General features: G+C 48.8%; 2 protein-coding genes and 1 long non-coding RNA gene across 13 annotated transcripts in view; 1 reads left to right on the forward strand and 2 right to left on the reverse strand.

Annotated features, from left to right (window-relative positions):
* Positions 1-129: 129 nt before the first annotated feature.
* LOC116433468 (protein D2) lies at positions 130-1,487 on the reverse strand. Its single transcript, XM_031991599.2, has 4 exons — positions 1,336-1,487; positions 1,109-1,172; positions 693-944; positions 130-563 (listed from the first exon to the last, which is right to left on the reverse strand). Exons 2-4 carry the CDS (start codon positions 1,128-1,130, stop codon positions 211-213), a joined length of 627 nt encoding a protein of 208 aa, XP_031847459.1. The 5' UTR covers positions 1,131-1,172; positions 1,336-1,487; the 3' UTR covers positions 130-210.
* Positions 1,347-26,328, reverse strand: part of LOC116433465 (uncharacterized) — a 28,210-nt gene continuing 3,228 nt past the window's right edge. For 6 of the 11 annotated variants that reach the window (XM_076373180.1, XM_076373178.1, XM_076373179.1 and 3 more), the window contains 3 exons: positions 22,410-22,467; positions 5,551-5,734; positions 3,271-4,950 (listed from right to left, as the gene is read on the reverse strand). In XM_076373180.1, the coding sequence (XP_076229295.1) occupies positions 3,271-4,950; positions 5,551-5,734; positions 22,410-22,467 (1,922 nt within the window). Of the gene's footprint in view, positions 1,497-2,255; positions 2,310-2,398; positions 2,497-3,270; positions 4,951-5,550; positions 5,735-6,070; positions 6,395-6,420; positions 6,655-22,409; positions 22,468-26,328 lie in introns of those variants that run through there. The other 5 variants (XR_012999953.1, XM_031991589.2, XM_031991590.2 and 2 more) reach the window with 5 other exon arrangements.
* On the forward strand, positions 1,494-5,075 carry LOC143175211 (uncharacterized). Its single transcript, XR_012999954.1, has 2 exons — positions 1,494-2,329; positions 2,629-5,075. It is a non-coding gene; the product is annotated as an uncharacterized LOC143175211 (long non-coding RNA).

The following is a 26,328-nucleotide window of genomic DNA, read 5'->3' on the forward strand; positions in this document are numbered from 1 at the left end:
TACATTTTGAGCCATTTTTTTGGATGCATGAAACATTTGCGAGAACCAGTTCTCCGCTATCGCGATGCAAATGAGTTAAAGCTACGTCCTCGAGTACGTACTTCTACGTTATCAAAAAAAAAAGAGCAGTTTCGGTTACAGTGACATAACATTTAATAAGGTGTGTCGGTAGAACAATATGCAAAAACGTGTGGAATAAATCGAGGGATTCTATGCTCCCAGCTGTTTATAAAGGATGGGAACGTAGTCGTCGTACTCCGCCTGGTACATGTTCCCCGCAATGGGATCGCCGAGCTTGTACTTCGCAGCGAACTTTTTTATCGAGAACATTGGCCGGCCGTCCCCGCTTCGATTGGTCAGGCGTTTCTCGTCGAACGTCAGCTTGCCGGGCTGCTTGTACAGCAGGAACACGTAACGATGGAGCCCTGTACCCTCTGGCGGGCCGGAGCCGACGTACTCGGAGAGGACCTCTCCTTTGGAAACGTCCGCGCCGAGAATGTTCCCCACCAACCAGTGATGCCACTCCCGGAATTTCGGCTCCTGCCGGCTCGGCGCGTCGGGATCTGCGACAGAGACGATTATCAGCAACCAATATATACATCACAATTACACACAGATAAATTACAACACAGCGGTATATTACATAGATGCATTACACAACGTCCGAAACAGCCATCTTCGAAAATACGTACCGGTCATGCACAGAGTGTAATACGCGTTCGCTTCGGAGTCCCAGGTGACCGTGGGTGGATCCTTGACCTGCGTCGGGGTCAGGACTTTGCCGACGTCCACGGTGATGTTATTCGGATAAACGACGCTCAGCAACTTCGCCGGAGCCTTGTCGATCACGTCCGGCACGACGCCGTGGGTTTTCAGCGAGTCAGCCATGGATGAAGCGAAACGCGGAGTAACTTCGACTGGAGGTTTCCTCGCAATCAATCTCGCTGGAAGAATAACGTCCAATTAGTAGAGCAACGCTTATCGTTGTTACCACGCAATCAAATGATCGTCAATTGTCGGCACGCGATAACGCCGGCAGAGTCTACGATCTACTAGATCGCGATGAAAGCTGTTCTTTATGTAAGCGTCGGTAGAAATGATTACTTACCGGCAAACGAAAGCAGTCTCATTCCCGAAGCCCACGGACCAAACAGAGAACGGAATGGAAGACACTGGAAGTACACGATTAATATATATATACAGATCGTTATCGTTCGGAGCGTGAACTTTCGTCGGTATTTTTATCAAGGTGTTATCGGCCCGGTCGGATCTTTCTTTGGTCAAGATTCAGATCTAATTGGAGCTGCTAATTTGGTTTTTCACTTTAGCGCATACCTTGTACACCAATCAAATGGCTCGACGATTTAACCGTGGTTCGATCGTTTCATGGCAAACAGTTTCGTCGAAGGAACGGAGCTTCCTCTCGCGACGTAATACTCTATGGTCGGTTCACAGCGCCGCGCTCGACGTGGTTCCCGTTCGTGTCGTTTCATTCGCTGCAAATTAAACGGAACGTAACGTTTCCTTCGTTTCTGCTTAATGAAGAACTCGCGTCTCCGTCTCGGCTGTTCGCGTGCTTTTTATTCTTCGTCGCGTTCCGCGCCGCGCGGGGCGTGTACGACCCTGAACTTTCGGGCCGCCTGGAATTCTCATTGAAAAACGAATTCTTTTTAAGTTTATTGCAGAGTCGAATGTAGGTAGCTTAACGTCGTGTATACTGCGTTTGATTCTATTTGATGAACGCAGTCTTTAGAGAACGGTAATGAGAGTCCACGTAAATGGCCTACTACTACAAGGACATATATTATGTATTATCGGAGATAAGCAAGTACTCGGTGACGTCATAGATTTCTTTGATTTAACTCTGTAGTTATCTACGATAAAAACAGGTTGATTCTATTGTCTACTGCTGAAGGAAACTCTTAATACTAGGTTTACGGGACGCATAATTTGACGCATATTGAAGTTTATAAATACTATTTGGTAAATTTTTATGCCTTTGATTGATGCAATTACCAGTGTACCTTAATTATCTATTTTTAAACATCTACCTTCCAAAATCCGAATAGAACCAACATGAATTTTTCTAGGAACAGTAACATAAACCGTACAATAAATGTCCGTAAACCTAGTGTTAATTACAAATATTCCATTGTCCTTCGTGCGAGGTCAAGAGCAGTAATCTTCGCTTGTCTCGTTGCTGAGCTACCAAAGAAAAATAAAGTGTAAAAGAGAAACGTTGAGACTATACTCACTCGATTCTTCTGTAAGGGATGGTTGTAGGGTGGTTGTAGAATGGGCGTTGCAGACTAAAAGAAGCATACATAACGTAATAATGTTTTTTTAATATACATCTATATATAGATACATAGCTTAAACATGTACGTGTCATACATACGATTGGTAAACCTAAAGTTGCCCGTCTCCCCTCGCTTCTTCATCCGTCCGCGACCATCCGACCCGTCCGTTCATACGTTCATTCGCATTCGTTCATTCCTTCAACACACACGTACATGTAACTAAATGAAATTTGCACGTAAAAAGAACAATTTAAATCTCTGATCATAAAAGATTTTAGCGCGTGTTGTACCATAGAAATACATAATAAAAAAATATTTTTTTTTCTAGGCGTGCGCGAACACGCTGAACTTTGGCTATACAACAATTGTCTTGAACCGCCGAGTGCATTACACAACAGATAAAGCGAGTAATGCGCGCGCGCGACAGGATTCACGTAAGGAACGTGACGACGACGACGAGATCGCAAGGTCTGACCAGAAATTAGAAGTTGAATACACAAAGATGGCGAGCCCGCCGCAAATATTCGACGGACCCGCCCTTGTCCTTTGGCGATCTAGTTTGAGCGTTCCATCGTTCCCATTGGTATTCACGCATATCACGCATACGTCCAAGTCCGCGCGAGAGCATCGACGCGCGCCAGATTCGCAACGACGCGAGTTCTTCTCCCGTACGCCGCACAGTATTCATTCGTGTTACTCGTCGATGGAAATATAAGCGTTTTCCGTTTCCTTGTACTAAAATTCACTAAGTAATGTAAGCGTATTAAATGCGAGACAAGCTATGTACATGTGACGATAGGAGGAAAAGTACTTCAAGATAATGATCCGGTGGTGGTGCTTGCTTTTTAGTACAATCTTCTGGTCGTGCAACGGTTCGGTTCGGTTCAGTCCCAAGTGGAAACAAAGAAATTGTACTCGAAAAGAGGAACGAAAAATGTTGGCCGGTGAAGAGAGAATTTCGGACACGCGTTCAGAAGCCTAAGCGCCTCAGATTGGTCCGCGTCGTGAAACCGGTGATCCTAGATTTCTCGCCGTGCCAGCTCTTACTTTTGCTACGAAATTGCTTGAGGTCCGCCTCGTGGTCCGGGTGTCTCATCGGCCGGTAGCCTTGCGGCAGGCACAGTCCCTTGTGTTCGCGGTAGAATTGCTCGTAGCCACCGTGCAACAGATACACTTCCGGGTAATGAAGGGCAGGATAATGTTCCTTGTTCCGTCGCCGGTCCAGACTCCGCAGGAACCGCGACAGATTCGGGCCGCGTTCCCACGAGAATTCACAGTGGAACACCAGGATGTTCCTCTTGTTGGTGTCCGGCTGAATCTTGGGCGCGTTCGTCAGGGGCTCCAGTAGACTCCGCTCGATCAGGTCCTTGCTGTACAGGTTGAGAGCCCCTTGAATGTGGCCCGCATCGAATTCGTAGGGATAACGGCAGTCGACGATCGTGAAGGAGCCGATGCGATCGTTGAAGTCCCCGCGGATCAGGGCGGCCAGCGTCTCCGTCGAGATCGACTTCAGATCCTCGTGGTGGCCGACGGCCAACGGTAGGACGCAGGGCTTGCTGAAGTCGCCGGTGAGATCGTTGTCGGTGGTGCTGCGGTGAATCGCGGATTCGATGAGCGCGTGGTTCTCAGTCTCAGTTTCAGCGGCGGTCTCGATCTCGATCTTGTCGTCGGCCTTCGTCGCCACCGGCTCTATCACCGTGATCGTCGCCGACGCGTCGGACAAGCTCCTCTGGAAGGGGATGCCGCCGAACCGCGCGCCGGACGGCGAAGCGTCGATCGAGCGACAGTGTCTTATCGCGTCGAAGATGCTGCTGCCGGACGTCCGCGACTTTTTGACTAGTTTCGGGCTATCGTCGATCGGTGGGTCCGGTCTCTTGAACGTCCTGACGGTCGGGGAGGACTCGAAGTCGCCGATGCTCGTGTTCTCGTCGGCGTAGTCGATTCGCCGTCGGTGCGCCGCGGGGACTGTGACCATCATCGTCGAGGTCGTCGTCGCCGCGATGGGACTCGCGATGGAGTAGGTCGAGCACGCGGCTGCCGATCGGTGCGAGTCGCAGGTGAGCTCGGTCGTCGACGAGGCTGCGTTCGGCGAGCGGAACAGGCAGGAGCGCACCTTCGAGAGGGAGGAATTCTTTCGCGTTTCCGGCTTTTCGGTTTGTAGAGAGATCGAACGTCTGAAGTTGTCGGTGCGATTCGTGCGCGGGAACTCCGGCGTGCTCGGGCTGTTCGATTCCATTTTCGCCGCGGACGGAGAGTCGGAGAGCGGGTCACCGATGCCCATGATGATGTCGCCGCAAAGTAGAGAGGAAATGTCTTCAGGTAGCGAATGACGGCTCGCGTCCTCGAGAGGCTCGGCGTCGATCAGATCGTTGAAACCGTCGTCCATGCTCTCGTAGCCGGAGGAGACGGTGCGGAAGAGCGAGGATCGCACCGCGCGTATCCGTTGCGGCGACGATCGCACCGGAGATTCTACCGGGCTGCGACATTCGATCGACGTTCGCCGCGGGGCGACGGCCATTGGTTCCAAAAATCGAAATACTTCTCGAGATTTTTCTTCCTTTTCTAGGTAACTCGCCTCGTACCCGCTGTCTTGGCTGTTCGGGTCGCAATCTTCCAGCGGGTAGCGGCATCTTTTACCGAGGCCGGGCATCTGTGACAGAACGAAGAGATGTTATTGGTTTTGTTACCTCTGTGTATATGGAATGTATCGTACTGACGTGTTTTGAATTTTATAAATCGCTCATTAAAATATAAAATAAAATATAGAAAAATGAAGCAATAGATATATATTGATTTTCAAAGTTTCCCTTCCAATATGAAATTCAATGACCACTATGCAACGTATCTTTTTTATTATAGGTGTAACTTTAATGTAAATATATAAAATACTATAACTTCCAAGTACTGAGCAATTTCTAAACAATTGAGACTATGTGTCCTAGCAGTATTTTTAACCCTTTGAATTCTGAGTTCCAATATTGCACCAGGAATAATATTAAATATTTTAATGAATCAAAGAAACTACAAAAACTAACAAAGAAACTACTAAAATATTATAGCATTTTTAATTTTCACTATGAACACTATAAAAATTAGTCGCAGTTGCAAGATTACAAAATCATCTAGAGTTCCAAGTGTTAAATCCCGAGTTTCCAAAGTCTAAAACCGAGCACTAATTTTCCTAGAAAAATAGAACAAACCGCGTTGCAACATCCGTAACGTTAACATCGATTCAAATCGAAACGCTTACCTTCTGTGGGCTATTCCCGCGCGGGCTGCAGCCAGAACTGTTATTCTCCTTCTCGGCAGATGGCGAGACCGGTTCCGTTCTCGGCAAATGTCGGAACGCCGTGCCAAGAAGTCGTCTTGCTTTCGGCCCAGATTTCACCGAGCTCTCCGGCGTGTTCTTGAACTTGAAGGCATCTTTGAAGAGCCTGCAAAACCATTCAAACCTTCAGAATACACGAACCGCTGCGCGTAAACGGAAACGAATCACCGACGCCAACTCGAGACGCAGTCGAAACCACGCTCGACCTAACCTAACATTCCCACAACTACGAAACACGAGACGAACGTGACTCGTCCACGCTAATTCACGTTAATTCCCGTTGATTCCCATTAATCTACAAAAATTCTAAACACACTCGAATCAACATAAACTACCAAAAAACTCCTATTACATCCACTTTCATATTAAAATGTAGTTCAAACTACTCAACGGAAGTTCAAACTATCGAGCGACGCAATTGTTTCGAGAAACGAGATTTTACCTAATAAATCTACATACGCGAACTCAAACTCCCAACTGATAAACACTAAATAAATCTCATCCCGTTATCCGAACCAAGAATAGATTCCGTCGTACACAAATATTTCGAAGCAATAATATCCCGATGGAATCCGAGACATTCCGATCACAGAGAGCTACGTCTATCCCCATCGATTTCGCGCCAATTCCCAATTCCGCGCGATTCGATCGCGCTCGACAGCGTTATCGAGTTAACCTCACTAAAATTCACTGAACACGTCCGAGTCCACCGGCGAGCGAGAAACCGGCGTGGTCCGTCGGAACCGAAGGGTCCGAGCGACCGAATGTATCCCAATGTACGTGTGTCTGTACCTTGTGCATTGGCACACTTCGCAGGAGTCCGTGACACCTTCCCAGAACATTGTAGAGCGGAGATCGAAACGCGTATTCGAGTGCGATCAGACGGGACGGGGCGAGATGATGTGTGAGAACTTTTTCGTAGGGAACGATCGGGTGGTTGCGGACACACACCGTCACGACGCGCGTCGACACGCGTCCGATCAACCAACGAACGCACTCGACGCACCGACTACTTCGCGAGACTCGTCGAGACCAACTACTCGATCAGGCGGGAAACTTGTGACTTTATACGGGGCGGCGGCGAGTGGTGGGGGGAAGGGCCGACCAATCGGGAACTGGGAAAGGGCCCGCCTAAATCTTCTCAGGGTATGCAGGGAGAACGGAACGCGGAATTCTCTGTTTAGGCCGACCACTATGGGGGGCCCTTTTCTGCCTCTTTGCCGCCGTTTTTCGTTACGTCCGTCCGTCCGTTCGTTCGTTCTTTCGTTTGGTCGTTTCTCCTCTCTTTCCGACGTTCACTTGCATGCACGGGGTTACAGGATGTGCCAGTGCAATCTTGCCACCCCTGCAATGGGAGAGAGATAATTGTTGTGGAGGATTTGTTGTTTGGTAACCTTTTGCACTCGGGAGTTTTTCAATGGAAATATTCGACACTTTTTGACGAGGTATAGGTGGTATTTTTTGAAATTGATTTAACGATAATTCATAGATAAATTCATAGAAAAATATTAAACTTCGTATTGTTACGTGAAATATTGAATATTAAAATATTCAACTTTATAGTCTTGTTGCATCGAATCAAGTGATGACTGAGAGTCACCTCTCGAGTGCAAAGGGTTAATATGTTGAGTGCAGGTTATTTCTTAGAGAAACAACTTCAAAGGGTTAAACCAGTAATCAGTTCTAATCAAATTGAATATTTCCTTAAATGGTGTGGCAGTTCGCGAAATTACGACGATAATTTAGAATAGATAATTTTAAACGAGGTTTAAAATAGTCGCCTACCGAGTGCAAAGAGTTAACAATAGATTTACTGTACAGTTTGTTCTATCGTTCTCAGGGAAATTGTTATCGGTTCATTTAGATCTTAGAAATTAAAGGTTTAAGAGTAAACAATCGGGATACATGTTTTATCACTGTGTTAATAAAAATTGATCGAAACATATACCAAATGATGCTTATAAAATTCGATACGAGTGAAATCGACCAGTTCCATACAGGTAAAAATCGGTACAGGTGGCAGAAACTAAATACTTTCTGTAATTCCCCTGAACAAATTCGAAACGGATGAAAATCCTGTCGGTAAACCTGCGGTCAACTACTTCCGGTATTATTTACCTCCGCTACCAAGCTCGTGTAAAATGTTTCCATCGGCAGTTTAGAAATGCAGACATTGTCCACTCGAAGTAAAAGTTTACCTTTAAGCTAACACACAGGTAATAAAATAATTTCGCTTTGACTCCGCGCGCATTAAACACCATCGATGCATATCAAACTACCCCCGAAATCATCACGGTCTCACTCGTCATTGCATTTCAACGGATTCTAATTAATCATTTTCATTTCTACCTCGCCAACTCCAATTTTTCCATCTAAAGCATAACATCATTCAGTGACCTCAATTCGGAACCATTCGCACTTTTCTCCCGGGTTTCCCCAAAGACCCCGTTAACCCCTTGGCCTATGATATATTCCTCAAGTCTGGTCGACACGGCTGCTTTGTCATTAATCATTTATTGGGAAAAACGAAGAATTCTAAGCATATGTTACGCCTATATTTCCTTTTAACTATAATAGTTGATTACAGTGCAATAATATTCACTTCGAATTCGAATGAACCGAGTAATAGATATATTGAATCACGTTGAAAATCTTCAGGAATATTAAATATTTCTAGTAAGAAACATCCGAGTGCAAAGGTTAATCGATCACAGTTCCAACATGCAACCTGCCTAATGTCCAGGAAAATCCAAAAACACTACACCGGTCGTATACGTGATTCTGGAAAATTTGCGTCTAGGAAAATCGAAAAACACGACTACACCGGTTGTATATATGATCCTGGAAAATTTGCGTCCAAGAAAATCTAAAAATACTACACCGGTACGATCCTGGAAAATTAGCGTCGAAGAAAATGGAAAAACACGACCGGTGCACGCGATCCTGGAAAATTTGCGTCGAGTAATCCGGCGCACCCCCATCGCCGGTTCTCCGCTCGGATCGTGTGTCCCTCTCGCGTATGGGAGGATTTCGGTCATTCACGGACTATGGGGCTCCTCGATTCCGATAGCAGAGCGGAAAAGGTTGCCGACCGTAGGAGTTGCTCGCATTGAAAGGGTCCATTGCCGTCTCTCTCGTTCTTTCGAGCGGCGATCGCTCCGTCTCTGCCCCGTTCCGTCCCGTCTCGTCCTGTCTCGGTCCGGCTCGACCCGGGCCCTTCACCCCCCGGCCCGCCGCGTCCCTCCCCGGTCTCGACGCCGTCGGTTGATGCACCGACTATTCCGGAGGATGCAGTTCTCGGCAGGTACGACTCCGGTCCGTTTTTTCATTCTGGCGATCACAATGCTTCACCTGATCTTCGATACCACCCTCGCATTCTTCGGAGATTTTCACACGGCAGGTACCTGCTCGTTTCCCTGGACGTGTATCAATGTATACGGGATTCACCATTGAAACGGGCGGGTCGCGGGAAGAGGCCAACCGCCGTTTACACGCCGAAAATATTTTGTATCGATAACGGTTTCGCTCGATTGCCGGAGAGTACAAAAGCATGAGGAGATTGAGATTGAAGGAGTTAACCCTTTGCACTCGGGAGATCACCTTTTGTTTTCATACGGTGGAAATATTGTTATGCAGATCATCTTCATAATTACGAGAAGTTCTGGCGATTAGTAAGGTGGATGAGGAGTCTGGTAGTTCTAGTGTTGACCCTTTGCACTCGAGAGGTCACCATTTTTTTTCATACGGTGAAACTATAAAATTTATTTAATGTTTTTTTAATAAAATAAAGACATTAGGCCACAGCTGGCCCATAAGTCCATGTACAATGTTTTACATATATATAAATATATATGTATAAAATATACAAAAAGAGATTCCCCGATCTTTTAACCCTTTGCACCCCGTAGGCGCCTCAGTGGCCAATTGATTCGACACAGCAAAATTATAGAGTGTGACATTTAACATTAAACCTCCCATGCATCGACATGTACAATATTAACACATTGCGTATTGGCAACGAGAAATCTCGTTTTCGTATAAAGACACTTAGCTACGCAATTTCGCTAATTACTATAGTATCTGGAAAAATATGAAACTTGATTCAAATTGATTGTCCATTTAAAATACATTACATAACAATATATCCGAGTTTTCGTATGTACATCAATATAAGTTGATCTCACTGAAAACCTCCGAACAATTCAGTTTTCTGAAAAGTAGCCGGTACGCAGTGTTAAAACAGCCCCTTTCTTCAAATTACGTGCGATTCCTCGTTAACTTCGAAAGAATGTCGTTGGTATTCGATTAAAAAACGTCGAGTATCTCTAACGAAAGACATCTGTAGCGCGAAGGATTAATAATCGTTAGAGCGCCATTTCGGAAGATCTCGTTCGCGCCAACGGTCGCTCGATCGTTACGAGAAACCTGTTCCCTCGTTCATCCGGTGACTATATCGGAAAAATCTGTCGGCGATTCTTCTGCGGACGAGCGTTTCTATGAAACTATATGGGACAGAATGGCAGAGAACCGGACCGAGCCAGACGTATTAGTCGAGAGTGCGCGAACGAACGAACGGAGAAGGAAAGGGCGCGCTCCCCCGTGAGGAGGGAGCGAGAAGGCGAGCCGAGGGTGGCGGCGATGGTGGTTGACTCGGCGGAACGAGCATCGGACAGTTGAACGTATGATCCACCGGGTCGTTTCCCAGCAGTCCTAACTGCAAAGATTATTCGCTGTGGGGAATCGAACGTGTACAACGCGCGCGCGCGGTGCCATGGAGGTAGCTCAGCTGCTTTCTGCCACGTACGTCGGGGGGGTACGTGAAACCCCTCGCTCGCAGCTGCCAAATCGCGCACCTTCCACGTCGCGACACGTAACACGTTGCACGCAACATCTTGGGAAGCACTTCCGATTCGATCGACGTATCGACGTTACATCATTTCACGCGCGAAGCGTTGAACCTCGATATGCTCGATAGACTCGATTTCGAGAAATGAATTTCTGGCGAACCAAGGCGTTGCCTCCCCTTGGCCTTCTTGCTCTATGTCTGACCCACCCTGCGAAACGAGTCGTATCGACGTTACGTCGTCTCACGCGCGAAGCGTTGCTTGTTTTCAAGCGAACCTCGATATGCTCGATAGAGGCTCAATTTCGAGAAATGAATTTCTGGCGAACCAAGGCGTTGCCTCCCCTTGGCCTTCTTGCTCTATGTCTGATCCACCCTGCGAAACGAGTCGTACGCTCGCTCGCTCGTTCGTTCGTATAACGGACTAGAAGGGGACGCGGAATCGGGCGAACGCCCGTGTCCCTACGACTCTGATTTTTCTATAAGAAGGAGTGCAGATGGTCGTATCCATTGTGATGGTTGGCACGTGCCAACTATGGGTACCCCGATGGTGCACCGCTAAGTGCATATGCACACATGTATCGCCGGTTACGTGCACGTATACGTGTGACAGACACTGCTCACGGACACCAGACGCTCAGAGATGTTATAGGTGTTCAACAGTTTCCGGCTAGATCGCTTTTCGGAAGATGAGTTCGGAGGAATTTTTGTTAGTGTGATAGATAACGACTGTTTACAGGGATGGATGCTATAAAAGATCATTTCCTTTTCGTTGTATTCGAAGAGTCACGTGTTCGAGTTTTGGTATTATTTATTTATTTCTGAAGAAACGTGTAGGATGCTGCTGATTTTTTAAAAGTATCCTCTGTGTTCTTTATACGTAGCAACGACGAGGCCCTAGAGGCTATATTCTGTAGAAAAGTTCGAAAAACTGTTGAACGCCACTGTATATACATGAACCGTTCATTGGCCAAACCGGTTAACGAGTTTCCGAATTTTCGAAACGTTCAATCGGTCGATTCCAGTCTTTCCCTACTTGGAATTCAATGTCCCTGTTTTCAGCCCCACGAAATTAAACTGTACTAATTAATTAAACATTCTATGTTCATTTAATTTCGTTGAAATTCTCAACGATTACACACACAATCCTTGCATTACCGATTCTCTTGAAGTGCATCGCTCTGTACAAGATTATTAATAAACAGAATTACCTATACACATCAGTGTAAAATAGACAAAAAACAGAATTCTCCGGAAGTTTGCCAAATGTCTGAATGAATTTCTAATTGTCTAAACGAATTTCCAACAAGTAGTTCCAAGAGGAGATTCTAAAGTGCATCGCTCTATGCAAGATTATCAATAAACAGAATTACCTATACACATCAGTGTAAAATAGACAAAAAAGAATTCTCCGGGAGTTTGCCAAATGTCTGAATGAATTTCTAATTGTCTAAACGAACTTCCAGAAGATATTCTAAAGTGTACACAATTGCAACATGCTTCTCTTTCCGTTCCTCCAGCCAACCGATTCGGTCGTCGAGCGGCCGCACACACGCGCTCGCGCGTACATCGTGTAGATAACACGACGCGAGAATAAGTGTCGCGGCGCGTTCCATCGATACCCGCGAGAAGCGCAGGCACACGTTTACGTAACATACCTGTCCGAAGGTTCTCAAACCTTGGAACCGTTAACGCATGTCGCGCGACGCTTCCGTTAGTCCGTTCGACCGTTCCGATCGTTTCCTCGACATCGAGATATAATAATCATCGGAATCGCGCCGCTACGAGTGCCGACGAAATCCGCTTCTCGCAACCGGGAACAGTAAAAACAGCGGCGTTCCTCGGGGATCTCGCGATAGCGAGAGGCGATGTTAACGATCGACGAACGGTTAACCGGTCGAGCGAAAGAATGGAAACGTATCCGTCAGAGTCGACAGAACGGGACGAAGAACCACTGTGGATGATGACCCCGTAACCGTAAAGTCTGGTAGCGAGCAAGACAGCTTTGCAGCTTCCTAAACGGGATCATCATCTGTTCCTTCGGGATCTCGAAGGGCGTACGAGACAGCTTGCTGGTTCTCGCTATTCTTACGATACGCGCAGCCGTCGCAGATGCGCCGCACGGGAGACGGAAATTTGCAATACGTCGCCGAGGAATCGGGAGGGAGGGAAGCGGGATAAAAATTGTTCGAACCCCTCGTCGATAGTTAACTCCCCTCTAACTGACGAAATCGCAGGGAACTCGGTAAAAATCGTCGCTTCTCTAAGACAAGCATCGACGAATTAGGGTTTGGAGGAAGGGAGAGATTCGTAGATCTCACGAGGAACTCTGATAACGACGAAATCGAGATTCAATGGCTCGTTGAGCCGCAATCTGTTGCAACGGAAAAGCGCCGGCTTTCCGAGACACCCTCGTAATCTCGGTAAGCCGTGAGAAATCGTGGGATCGGCTCGAGTGAATCGCCGGAGATTTCACGCTAATCGCTTCTACGTAATTGGTCGAACTGTTTACGAAAGCAAACGATACGTCCTGTTTGGCGTGCAGAGAAACAAGAGGCAAACATCGGGAAATCGGTTTAATCGGCGAACAGAGGGATGCGCGTGAAGTTAACCGAAGAATTTCAAATCCGGTCATTCGACCGGTGTCCACGGTTCACGCGAAGCGACACAAAGCGAAACAAAGCACGGAGAGGAAGGAAAGTTATTGCGTTTCACGGGGGACAATGCGTCGATGATACACGTCGGTCGAGTCGAAACAATTGAGGAGATGTTGAGCGTTAGACGAGAGACAAAGGCAGAAGCGACGATGGAAACAGCAGATAGAGACAGAGACGGAGGCAGAGGAGCGCTGGAGAGCCGGACAGGTAGAGGATGTGGACAGGTAAAGGCACGCGAAGGATTTACCTCCGGCCACCTTGTATTCTTTCGCGATCTGCTCGCCGTATTTTCACAATAGACTGCTCTTACCGATTCCAGCTCGAACGGACAAAAGCGAACGATGGATAGGCTCCGAGACATTAGGTTAAACAGTGTAAAAACCGACACCGAGTATCGATCATTCCAGCGTGGCCATAAAACAAGCACATTTTCGCGACGTCAGGAAACGCTTCGCTGACTCCGATGAAAAGGAACTTTTACGATTATTGCGATAGTCAGCAATGATCGCTCGATGAACGGCCTCTAATCTCCGACTCCACTGTTCCCAGCTTCCATTTAGCCGGGTAAAATCCAGACCATTACAGTGGTCGATTGCTTACCGGACTGTTTTTTGGGCGGAGTTCACTCGCGCCATTTGTGCTGGGTACATAAGAGCGATCACAAATACGGGGACGGGGGAAGGGATTAACGCGAGGCGAGGTACGGTGGAATTAACCGCGCGCGGATCAACGCCGAGAAGAAACGTTCGTGTTTGGGAGATTAAGTCGTGGGCAAACATTTTAATTACATGGACAGAGATCGGTGTAGTGTCGTTTTCTTGTGAGGCTTTCCCAGGGTTGGTTTTTCCTGTACGGGGCGCAAATCCGAAGAAACCGACTCTAATGCCGACCTTTATTATCTGACGCCGAGCTCGAGTACATTAACGCGTTAAGCGCCATGGAAATTCTGGCCGTTTTTTTCTGTAGAGTTATTCTTTTGTGGGAAAGAACAGAGGTTATTGTTCAATTTTTTGACGTTGCAATCCTTGCAGTATATTGTTATCAGATTAGCGTTATTAACCCTTTGCACTCGAGAGGTGACTATCAATCGTCGTTTGATTTGATGCAGTAAAACTATAGAATGTTAATGTTAAACTTTGTATAATGCCTCGATAAGCGAAACATTGGAATGAAACAGCTTTGTTCCTTAACCCCTTGCCCTATGATTTGTTTCTCTACTGAGATCGATCTGACTACTTTGTTATTAATAATTTATCGAAAATGAGAGAAAACTCCAGCCTTATTTCGAAAAAAATCAATTTCGATATACTGCGCTTCTGTTCCATGGAAAAAGGCTATATTCTATTCTCGAATAAATAAGTGTTATTACAACCCCATGTAAATGATAAATATCAAACGATTTTTCTTCTTCGCTTTCGCATTGTTATTTTCACTCGAGCTTAGGGGGTTGAAGATCAAAGCGAAACAAAGAATTACATGTTTGTTTGAAAAATGAAGAATTCATCGCTGGAAGAATTAATATCATGTCAAGCTTCACGATGACGTGTATACTCGTGACAGTTAACTGGTTAACAATATACATCAAGATCGAGGTCACGAGGTTACCTTTATCGTAGCCAACCACGAGAAGGACCGTAAAACTATCGTAACGAGCAAGAAAATCACCGATCTTCATCCGTGCATTCGAGTCGGTCGCAGCTAAAGAGAAAAACGAGCGAGCGGCGCGCACGATCAACCGCCGCGCGCGCGTTCCGTTGACGCCGAATGAAAGACGAATGAACACGAATCGATCGGGATGCGGGTACGGAAGCAGAGATATCACCGGTAACCGTGCCACGAAACCGCGAGCGGAGCGTTCGCGAGGAACGAGCGTGTTTCTGGGAATGGCGCTGTTACAGTGGCTGTAAAACGGCTCAACCTTGGGACGCGGTCAGGTCTTATCGACGCTCGACCGCAACCGAAATATCGCGACGGTATCTTCCTTTCTCGTCTCTCTCTCCCTCTTTCTCCCTCTTTCTTTCTCTGCTGTTCGTTTTATCGCTGCATCTCTCCCTCTCTATCTGCTTCTCCCTTTTCTTCCGTTTATCTTTATTCGCGTTATCAGGTATCTCGTTGGCGCGAAGCTGGTGATAGAAGGCGCAGAACGGTGACGGCGCAGGGACGGAGGGACGCGGTAGAGGGATAAGAGGTGGAGTGCGCCAGTGTGCGTGCGTTGAAAAAGAAAGAAAGTAGAAAGAGAGAGGAAGAGAGAGGGAGGGGGAGGGGAGAAAAGAAAGCGTGCACCGTTACGAGAGAAAATGGAAAAGAGGGAAACCGATCGAGAACGACGATCGAGGATCGTTCGATCGTTGTAACCGTATTCGCGAGGGAATCGCACGAGCTCGTTGGAGGTTATGTACGGTGATTCGGAGGAGAAGGTTTGGCCGGCTTATCCATCGATTATTCGCGTTCGAGTAAACAGCGCGTAACAGCTGTGCCCCTATAGCGTATCGCGAAACCGAACGTTAGACAATACGGTACACCATGCCCACATAGGGGAAACCGAAAGCGTTACCGGGGGCGTGCGCACTACGCCTCCCACATATAACGAAATCGAGCGCAGTCGATTTCGTGAACGACTTGACCGGCACGACGGCACAGGGGCGAGGGGGGTGTCGCTGTGAGGTTTGTTTACGGTTTGCAACTGGTAGCGTGTTAGCGAATGGCAAATTGGAATGGAAGATGATTGACTAATTAAACTAGAAATCTATGGTTCTCGATCTAGCCATCGAATAGATGATACAGTCTCTTTTCTAGGCAACAGATTTGACTGACCAATTAACACGTTGAACGCGATTTCATAGAGCAAAGCACACAAAATGGAGAAAATTCAATATCAAATCATTCGAATGAATTGGATTACCATTGCACGTTCAAACTGAATGTCACAATGGGTAGCATTATTTATAATATAGAAATGTTTGCGAATAATCGTCGTTTCATTGAGTGAACTATAGTAATTCGATTTGCTTGGCATTCAACGTGTTAAACTAGAAATATGGTTCTCAATCTAGCCAATAGATAATACAGTCTCTGTTCTAGACAACAGATTCGTACAAGATTGTTTTTCGCCAATTTCCTAAATACTCGGTACGAGTTACAATTCGAAAAGACACGAGTAAAATCGGTTAGTGGCGAAGGTACCCTAGAAATCTATGTTTCTCGATCTAGCCATCGAATAGATGATACAGTCTCTTCTCTAGACAACAGATTCGTACAAGATTGTTTTTCGTCAATTTCCCAAATACTCGTTACGAGTTACAATTCGAAGAAACACGAGTAAAATCGGTTAGAGGCGAAGGCGAACGACAAGGTCGTGGAAGAAAAACGATGATGGAGCGATACGTGGACGGTCAAAGCGCCGCCGGTCATTTTCTTTCCGTCCTGAACAGGAACGTTGCCCGTTCCCAGGCCGGGAGTCTCTTCTCAGTCCACCCGAAGAGGAATTTAAATCTCAACGGTCGGTCGTGGTCTTTCATAGTGGGGAGAGGCGACACCGAGGTTCGCGACGGTGCACGGCAATGAAACGGAGAGGAGCGAAGGGGTGGACGGACAAGGAAGGGGGCAGGAAGGAGCAACCACCCGATGGAACGCTGTTCTGCCTCTTTCCAATCTTGGTTTCGGTCTTGGTCTCGATCTTTCGGTCTCTCGGTCTCGGTTTCGATCTTGCTCCTCGTATCGGAGCCGCTACAACCGACCGAACATCGCCGCCGCTATCGGCGGCGACGACCTCGACACAACCCCGGCCGTTCGGAAAAAAGAGATCCGACGGACGGATGTGCACCAGCTAGACGCGCATGACCGGTATACGAACGACCGACAGAAGGTGGAGCGGTTACAGGGAACGCGGAAAAAACCGGCGGAGGAAACGCCGGAGACAGCGTCGACGATCGGAGTCGAAAGAATGGCGAGGAAACGGCCGGCGACCAGTTAGATCGTTTGTTTCGAACCGCGGTGGCATCTCTGACCTCTTCAATTCATGTTACCAGCCCGCATCTGCTCTCCCCGCGCGAAACTCGATTTTCTACGTTATTTTAGAAATCTGTCGTATGAACGCTCGTTTCCTTGTTTTTATAGATCAATTGAGCATGCACTTCGGGCTCTTTATAAGCGTAAGGTTCGGTCGAAGGAAATCGAATCGGATTTAGAGATTTAACACGTTAACCACGAAAATCTTAAGCGTTTCTCCATAGAGTTTGTCTTTTGTAGGAAAACTGTTATCAACTTAGTTGCCTTATTAATCATTTTTACTTCACATCGGTTGTCTTGTACGTTACGATTGTGTTTTAGTCATTCAGAAGCGTCAGTCACCAGTGACATGGCGCTTAACGTGTTAAAAGTCTCTTCGAATTTTAGGATATGCTAGTAGAGGCTCGTTCTCCGGACGGAATACCGTCGATCGGAATCGACAGGAACGAGGAGAGAACGACGCAACGTTCGATACAGTGGCAGAGGATCATCGATGGAAAATGACATCACGGAGAAGCGACGATCGATCGACAGCGGCGACGATTGCGGCCGTTCTTAGCAAGTTCAAAGTTTCAAACGGCCTCTCGTTTAAATTTTACGGTTACCACGGCTCTCGCGCGAACGCGTAGTAACGCAACGGCTCTCGGTCGCGCCCACCGCTGCTAACTTCGACGTTGTCTTTCTCGAGCGTGGCTTCTCTCTCTCCTTAATGCCGGCAATTCGGGTATGAGGCGAGAGAGCGAGGTGGGAGCTTTCCACGTTTCTCGTTATCCACGGTGCTCCGAGCACTTGACTCCCCGGGAATGGAATTTCGAAGTTGAGACTCGAACTTACAGTAGGTTCCATTGAAAACTCGACATTTAACATTCAGAGTTCGCTCCGGAATCGTGCCCGATCTTTAAATTCTATCGTGGCAGTCCAACGTCGAGCTCGATCGTCTAATATCTTCGCCGTTCCGTCGATAATGAATATCTCTATGGTTTCCATGAAACGTGGACGCGTTCGTGCCGATCACGGTCGGCTCGAATCGTGTCCCGAGAGATCTTCAGAAGGAGATACTTCCAGCAGTTTCGAAATAACGATTTGCGCGTCGATCGCGCGGAGAATCGGGAAACTCGAGGAGCCGAGCGAAAAGAGAAGTTTCCCGCGTGCGACGCGTTCCACTGGTTCCCGACGTCGCGCCGCGCGGCATGGGAGGAAAGAGGAAACCGCGATACACGAAGACGACCGTGGCCATGGTTTCCGTCCTCGCTCCGAGCGAAACCGTCCGCGTCTCGGCTCTAACGAATTTCGCACGAAATCTGATTCGAATTCGCGCGCTCGCGATACCGACTCGAGAAGAGCAACGGGTGAAATGGGAAAGAAGAGAGGCGAAGGAGGAGGGGGAGGGGGAGGAGGAGGAGGTGGAGGCGAGAGAAAGAAAGAGCCTGTTGAGGCAGGAAACGAAGGAGAAAAAAATTGGTTGGTAGGGCGTTGTTGCTGGGGGCACGAATCCGCCGTTAAGAGTCGAGTTAAAGCGCTTCGAAAGAGTAACGGAGAAACGGAGAGCCGAGATACCGAGAGAACAGAGAGGGAACGGAGGCCGAAGAGAGGGAACAGAGGGAAGAGAGAAAGACGGGGGGTCGGAGGGAATGCCGGTGGGTGGGGAACGCCGTGATAGGAGCATAGGAACATAGGAACAAGGCGGAACGGAGAGGCGACGGAGTAAATAGAGTACACGGTGGTGCGGGTAGAACAGAGAAAAATAGAGGCGGCCGAAGACAAACATTACAAAGGTAAGAGAGCCGGCGAACACGGCAGGAGGAGGAGGAGGAGGAGGAGGAGGGGGGGCGAGAAAGATAGAAGTAAAAATGAAACGGATGAGGTGACGGGATGATGAGGAGACAAGTGTGGGTAGACACGCAGGCATGCAGACAAACAAGCGGGTGGATGTGGAAGAGGAAGTTGCGCAACGGTTAACCGTCGTTGGACCGTCACACGATATCGTACTCCCAATTTCCTCCGAGCAAGAAAATACGCTATGATCGCAGTTAACGTCGAGCCGAGGGAATAAGAGAACGGATTAACAAGGGTCCCAAAGTATCGAACCTACGGGACGTGCCCGTGAACGATGCGAATACGTGGCGTCGGCACGGACGTGCTCCCACCTGTGAAAGACGCGGATGGGAAATATTCGGGAAATCCCGGCGAAACTCATTCCCCGAAGCGAGGAGAAACGAGGCGGCCCGGCTAGACGCGCATTCAACTTCTTTCTTCCTCCGGGAACTTTCGGATTTAGGCCGGCTCGCCGGTTACCGGCGCGCGGGTACCTGTGTCGGGGCGAACTGAAAGAACACCAACGAGAATATATCCCCCCCGCTACCTGTTCCGAGGAGCTGTGCGCGGGTGGTAGCACCGTCTCTTTGATCTCGGCTCACAAAGAAGGACACCAGCGACGTACCCCGTGGGTACGTTACATCGCGACACACCCGTGCCTCGCTTTCCGCTTTTTCCCGCGACTCCCCTCCATCCTCGCGCTCGCACTCTCACATGCTTACACCTACACGACCAAGGTCAGAAGTTACATCAAACTCATTCCGCGCATACCCGCCGATGACCGGGGAGCAGAGCAATAAACTCGAAGAATGCAGCGACGAGGAGGATTTACGAAACAGTCCCTCGAAAGTCGAATCGACTTTCAATGAATCCCTGGGGACGCTCACAATGACCTTGTCCTGATAACGCGCTATGAACGAACCGTTCGTCGCCGTTCGAACATGGTGAAACTCGAAATGGTATCGAGTCGATTTCCCTCCAAAACCGGTCAGCTGATGGTATTCGTTCGACCCAGCTGAAAGAACGAGGACCGAGAGAGGCGGCGGAGGGGCGAGAGGGGGGCAGACGGGAGAAGCTGGAATGGTGTAGGATCGGACCCGACTGCGTCGGATGGAACGGGATGGAACGAGACGGTATGTTGTGTTATTCGAATAACATAATATAGAATTATGTTGTGTTACGGTGCGCCGCGGTACGGCGCGCTACAGTGCGGTACGGTACAGTATGGGATGCACGGGGACCGGACGGGATGGGACGGGACGCGATACGACGCCGTGGAATGAAACGGAACGAGAGAGACAGGGAAGGGACGGGCGGACGGTGCCGCAGACGCCAAGGGGTAAGCGGTTTCGGCCATTTTTAAATCCCCCGTAGCCGCCGATTTAAAAGACCACGGTTGGTTTCTGCTGCGCGCCGACATAGTCCCCTCCACAATCTCGTCCCGACGTCTTAACGACAGCCGTCATCGGTGACACGCCGTTCCCTCGGTCCGTCGTGTCCCATCGATCGTCGCTTTATTCCTAATCTTCAATGAATCTAGCGGTGCCGAGAAAGTCGTGGATAAACGATTTCTTTAATTGATGTATTTCGAACGTATTTTTAAGTATCTCGTTTATCGCGACAGCGAAACGGCCGGACTCGCCGGGCTCGCGGGAACGGCAGAAAACAAGAACGGCAACAACAACGGCGAGACCGGAGGAAAATAAACAAGAAAACAGCGAGGCGCACAGGTTCCTCCGGCTCGCCTTTGGCTCGTCTTGTTAGAGCCTCAGGTAAGTGCCTGTGTGTCTATTCTTGTGGGAGCACAGGTACCACACAGCGTGGTCGAGTTCTTCCCACGTCTACCTGGGAATTCGACTAGGAGGCCGATCGAAACCGAATATCCGGCGAGACGCGAGCGCGTACCGGGCTGCTGCGCTTTTTCTCTCCTACGCCATCATTCCTGCAACGGCTCGGTACGGGCTTTAATGGGCGCCGATCGGTCCGAGAGGACGACAGGCGGTACGGAGAGACGGAGAGGCGAGAAACGAGAAATTGGGAATCATAAAGAAGAACGTATAAACGAGAAAGGAGAAACGGAAAAAAAAGGCGGGAACGTTGAGACGATCAGCTGAGAAATATTTTGTGAGAAGCCGGCCGTTCGGTCGGGAACCGGTTATCTTGGCGTGGGGTATATTGGCGGGAAACCCCGTCCAATGGGACGCTCCGATCCGTTGACGTTCCCCCGCCTCGCCCTCCCCGGCCCCCGGCCGTCGACCAATCCGGCCCCAACCCCCGGTTACTTGTTCACTCGCTCCCGCTGTATCTCTCCGATTTACATCGTTCCTCCTCTATGCTCGCCCCTACCCCGGGGACCGTTCGTACTGGCTTTCTTAGAAGGAACGCGAAGCATTTGCATTCACGAGCAAGACCACCGCATAGATCCTCGACCCGTATCGTCTACACGATTCGTACGGTGTCCAAACATTCTTACGAACCGTGTAAATTTTCGCCGTCTTTCCTAAACAAACGATTTCTCGAGAGCGGAACGTGACTCTCTAAAAAAGATATGGAACGTAATGCGCGAACCTCGATCGGTTCGAATCGCGGAGAAATCTACGGTTACTCCGTTCGCGCGACAGGTTCCACGGTCGCGTGAGAAGGGAGAGGCTTACCGGTGGATCGATGTATCGGTAATAACAGAGAGAGACTGAGATCGTTTACGGAAACGCAGAACGAGCGGCGGGTCCATCGAAACGGCGCGAGAAGCTGTCTCCATGCGGGAGCAAAGTGGGCGTTCTCGTTTGCGAGAGCAAGGATGCGGCGAACTCGGTTGCCCGAATCGTTTTGCTCGATTTTTTAACGGTCGCGACGAGAGAACGACGGAAAGAAGAAAACAACAGACAGAGACGCGAGTACGCGCGTATCGACCGTTACGCTGCTGCTGCTGCTGCTGCTGCTGCCAATCGTGCGGGAGAGAGAGAGAGAGAGAGAGGGAGAGGAGGGAACGAACGGACGAAAATCGAATTCGAGCCGCAGACTGTCTGCGATTCGCCGGTAAACGATATTCGTCCGGAGTAAATAACGCGTCGCGCGATTACGAAACGCAGACACGTCTTCCTCGTTGATCCCTTGGACCTTGGGAATCGCGTTGGACGCGATATCATCGGGGGGGCGACCGTTGGGAAAAGGAAAAAAACGGGACGAACCGTGCTGGGTCGGGGCGGGAAAAGTCGGCGGTTAGTCGATATTACGGAAAGACGAGAAAACCGGGGAAAGACGAGGAGCTCGGGACGGCCGAGGAACGCGTCGGCGACGGGGAGGACGGGGGGGCGGGCGGGCGGAATAGGAAATACCGGTAAGCCGTTGGTGGTTCTTGAAGAAAAGACACTCGACGGAGTGGACACGAGGCGCCGAGTCGACGAACGCATAGAAAATGAGGAACCGTGTCGAACGTAACGAACGGCCGAATCACTTACCCCCGATCCGTACTCCTCGATCTTTTAACCCTGCTCGAATGGCGCGCATCGCTGGAATCTGTAATGCAAAATCGATGTAGAACGATGTATAAATTAGATTCTATCGACGACTTTTCCGTGTAATGAAAATCCGTCGAACGTTAGACTCTGAGAGGTTCTTTGGAAATTGTACAGAAAAAATGAAATGTAACGACAGGCACAGATAGGCAGGAAAACAAGCGAGCAGGCGAGCAGGCAGGCAGGAAGGCAGGCAGGCAGGCAGGCAGGCAGGCAAACAGGCATGCAGGCACAAGAATGTTTCACGTGTACGGTAACAGAGTTGGTTATACGATATGTACGTGTATGTATGTGTACACGTGCAACCCATGTGCGCGACTTTGCCCACCACAAAGGCTTATCCATTTTCAATCTGGAACCATTTGATAAAACCTCGATTCCTGCTCCGGCAATTTTCGACCGATCCTATAAATATCTGGCGACGTTACTTATTTTGTTCCGTACTTTTGTAATGGTACTGTAAGATTACTGTAAGGTCTTTCTGGTTTATAGTTCTAGAGTTTCTACTATGTAACCGTGTCGACGTGAATTAGGGATAGAAAATATGAGAAATTAAGGAACGAAGGAGAATCGAGTGAGAATGGTAACCGATCCATCGAATTCCTTCCTAACGATCGAGTGATCTAGCAATATTCGTGCTTGTATGCGTGTGAATCGCTTGGTAACTCATTTTGTTCGGTACTTTTGTAATGGTACTGTAAGAAGATGACTAAGGTCTTTCTAGTTTACAGTTCTACAGTTTCTACCATGTGTAACCGTGTCGACGTGAATGAATGATAGGAAATATGAGAAATTGAGGAACGAGAGAGAATCAAGCAGTACTCGCAGCAGTACAACGATCGAGTGATCTAGCAGTACTCGCGCTTGTACGCGTGTGAATACTTCTATAGTAGAAACATAGTTTCTACTATGTGTAACCGTGTCGACGTGAATTAACGATAGGAAATATGAGAAATTCAGGAATGAAGGAGAATCGAGTGAGAATGGTAACCGATCCATCGAATTCCTTCCTAACGATCGAGTGATCTAGCAGTGCTCGCTCGTACGCCTGTGAATCGCTCGGTTTTTCGAGAATAATAGAAAACACACGTAAAGGATACGTGAAAATTGCGAAGGACAGGTTAAACGGGTAACATGTTACGGCAGCGAGAAGGAAAGATGCAGTCACGGAAGGGTGAGGGTCGGTACAGAACCGGAACGCCTTTTCCTTCCTCGCGAGCGCAGTCGCGTTCATCGTGAAACGCTTCCGCAGGAAGTCGACGCAGTCTCTGTGACGGACGTTACGTCGTTCTACCTGTGCGTTATTCCCCGGTGATCTGCGCTCGGTCTTGCTCGTGTCGCGCGAGAGCAGGCGCCTGCACGCGCACTTTCGGTTGGAAAAGAAGGAACACGGAGAATCGTTCCGTCGTTCGTTACGCGAATAACGACGACGCGAGGTATCGGATAACCGAGGCGAATCGACGCGTTCGACGCTCGACGGAGCATGGGGCGGCGAGCGTGTCGCGCCGTAGACGATTCGAGTAAAAAACGCACTGGTTAAATATATACCGGCGAGGGAGAACCGTGCGCGCCGCGAGGGATGCGGCGCAGGACCGTTCGCGCGCGGGGATCAACTTGAAAATAACTACCCCCCGAATCTATTTTCGACGTGACAATCTCTTCCATAAATACAGAGACGAACGACCGACGCTCGCGCTTAGACGGTCACGCGCTAACGTACGCGAACAAAATTAGAAATCGGTCTAAGATCGATATTCCCCGGCATCGCGTGCGGTACGCGCCGTGCTCGTCGCGACGACGTCTACGATCTTTAACGAAGCATGAGAATTCAGAGGTATTCAGCATGAAATGAAAATCTCTTCCATAAATACAGAGACCAGCGACGCTCGCGTTTAGACGGTCACGTGCTAACGTACGCGAACAAAATTAGAAACCGGTCTAAGATCGATATTCCCCGGCATCGCGTGCGGTGCGCGCCGTGCTCGTCGCGACGACGTCTACGATCGGTTGACGAAGCATGAAAATTCAGAGGTACAGTACTTCCTTCCTATCATCCTAGTCCTATGATTCTATTCTACTAATTCGACCAACTGTCGGCGTTTCAATCGATGCCTCTATCGGTTGACACGGTCACCGAGCGGCAACTTGGGACGATTCGACAACCGATGAATATTCACGTGGATAACAGTAACTTAAGAGCTATTGTACCAATGGTAATTCCACCGTTCGCGTTCGGTACGGTACGAGTACGAACCGAAATTCTCGCGAGGGAACCGCGTTCTTTGGAAGGCGAAAATGAAAAATCCTACGACAATGCGGAATGGCACGAGCCAAGAGGGTTGGGGTCATGGTACGCTTCGGGGGTACCCTAAATGTTGTACGTATATAGGTTCGTACGCTCGCACGGGGATGGCAAGCGTTCAGCTACACCGTGCCAGGTGGCGACTGTCGTTCCATGTGTGCTCATATGTCTGCCCCCTGAGCCCTTACCCTCCCCTCCGGGGAGAGACCGACCCCTCGGAATATTAGAAGCACCGGAGACACCAGCAGCACGTTAGCGCCCCGTCGTTACCGTACGTTCACGCGCGAGTTCACGGCGGTCTAATTACCGCCATCGGTAACGCGGATGTCGCGCAGACGTCGCGGTCGATTCTTGCTTTTCCAGGTTCCACGAACGATCGGTACATGCTATCTGGTGAATCTCTCGACGAGAATACGCTTTCGAGTAACGGGAAACGCTTGCCGATCTGCCCCATTTTGCGATTCAACCCCTCCGTTGCATTCCCTTCTACCCTCGAAGCGAACTTCATCTTTTCCGTTAATGCCTTGAAAACGTACAACCTTCACTCGCCTTCCGATCGGATTCTACCATAAAAACAGAATGCAGAAGGGTGCGAGTATCGATCGGAAGCCGGCGCGTACGCGTTTCCTTTGGTGACCGTGTAAGCTTCACGGGACTTGCGACACAGGTCGTACGATCGATATTCTGAATTTCAACGGACAGGCAACTTCTGGCCTAATTTCTTTCCATGTTCGAAGAGTCTTGCTTTCCTTTCCATTGTGACGAGTAACGACGAGGTGAAAGTACGTTAGAGCGTACAGGTGGAAACGCTTCTAATCAGAGCAGCGGAACTAAAACAATGAAGCGAATGAGTGAAAAATTAAACATGGAACTGCGCAGGGCAGCGCGGACGAGCGCGGGCGTGCAATTACAGGTGCTTACAGGTGCTGCCTACACCGTGACCATTGCGATCGTCACCGAGCAGCGCCGTTTCGGTTAGAAGTATATCGGACGTCGCTAAACAATTGCACTATTGTCTCGCGTTCATCGCCTGCCCCATTCTAAAGTTTCTACTTCGTCAACCGGCTCCCTCCAGCGCAGATCACCGCGCGTACAATATATTCATGTAGATACGTTTGTTCCCCCCTCCGCTGCTCGCTGGAATTGACAAAAAATAAACGTACGTACTCGACTCGGGATAACGCAGGTAGCACGGTAACCTCGGCCGTTCGTGAGCCGCTGAGAATGCGACGAAATTAACGATACATACTAATACGCGACGCTTGAATGCGAAACCTCTTCTGTTTTCTTCGGTGTAAACGGTTATGTAGTTTGTACGTTACTCGATAACATCAGAAATTAGAAAACCGGTGTGTACAGATGAACTCTCGAATCAAACGAGTCTCGTTTTATAGGACGACTCGTGCTAGTCGTTTAGTAGACGCCATTAAACGTAATACACATGTATCGCTCGTGCGAGCACGAATACTTCTAAATACCGGACGCGCACGGCCACGCGTGCATCAATGCGTGGTTAACGATAAAGAACGAATGCCGATTAAACAAAGGTCACCGTTGAGC

The sequence above is a fragment of the Nomia melanderi genome, chromosome 13 (assembly GCF_051020985.1).
Source record: "Nomia melanderi isolate GNS246 chromosome 13, iyNomMela1, whole genome shotgun sequence".
Classification (NCBI taxonomy): Eukaryota; Metazoa; Arthropoda; class Insecta; order Hymenoptera; family Halictidae; genus Nomia; species Nomia melanderi.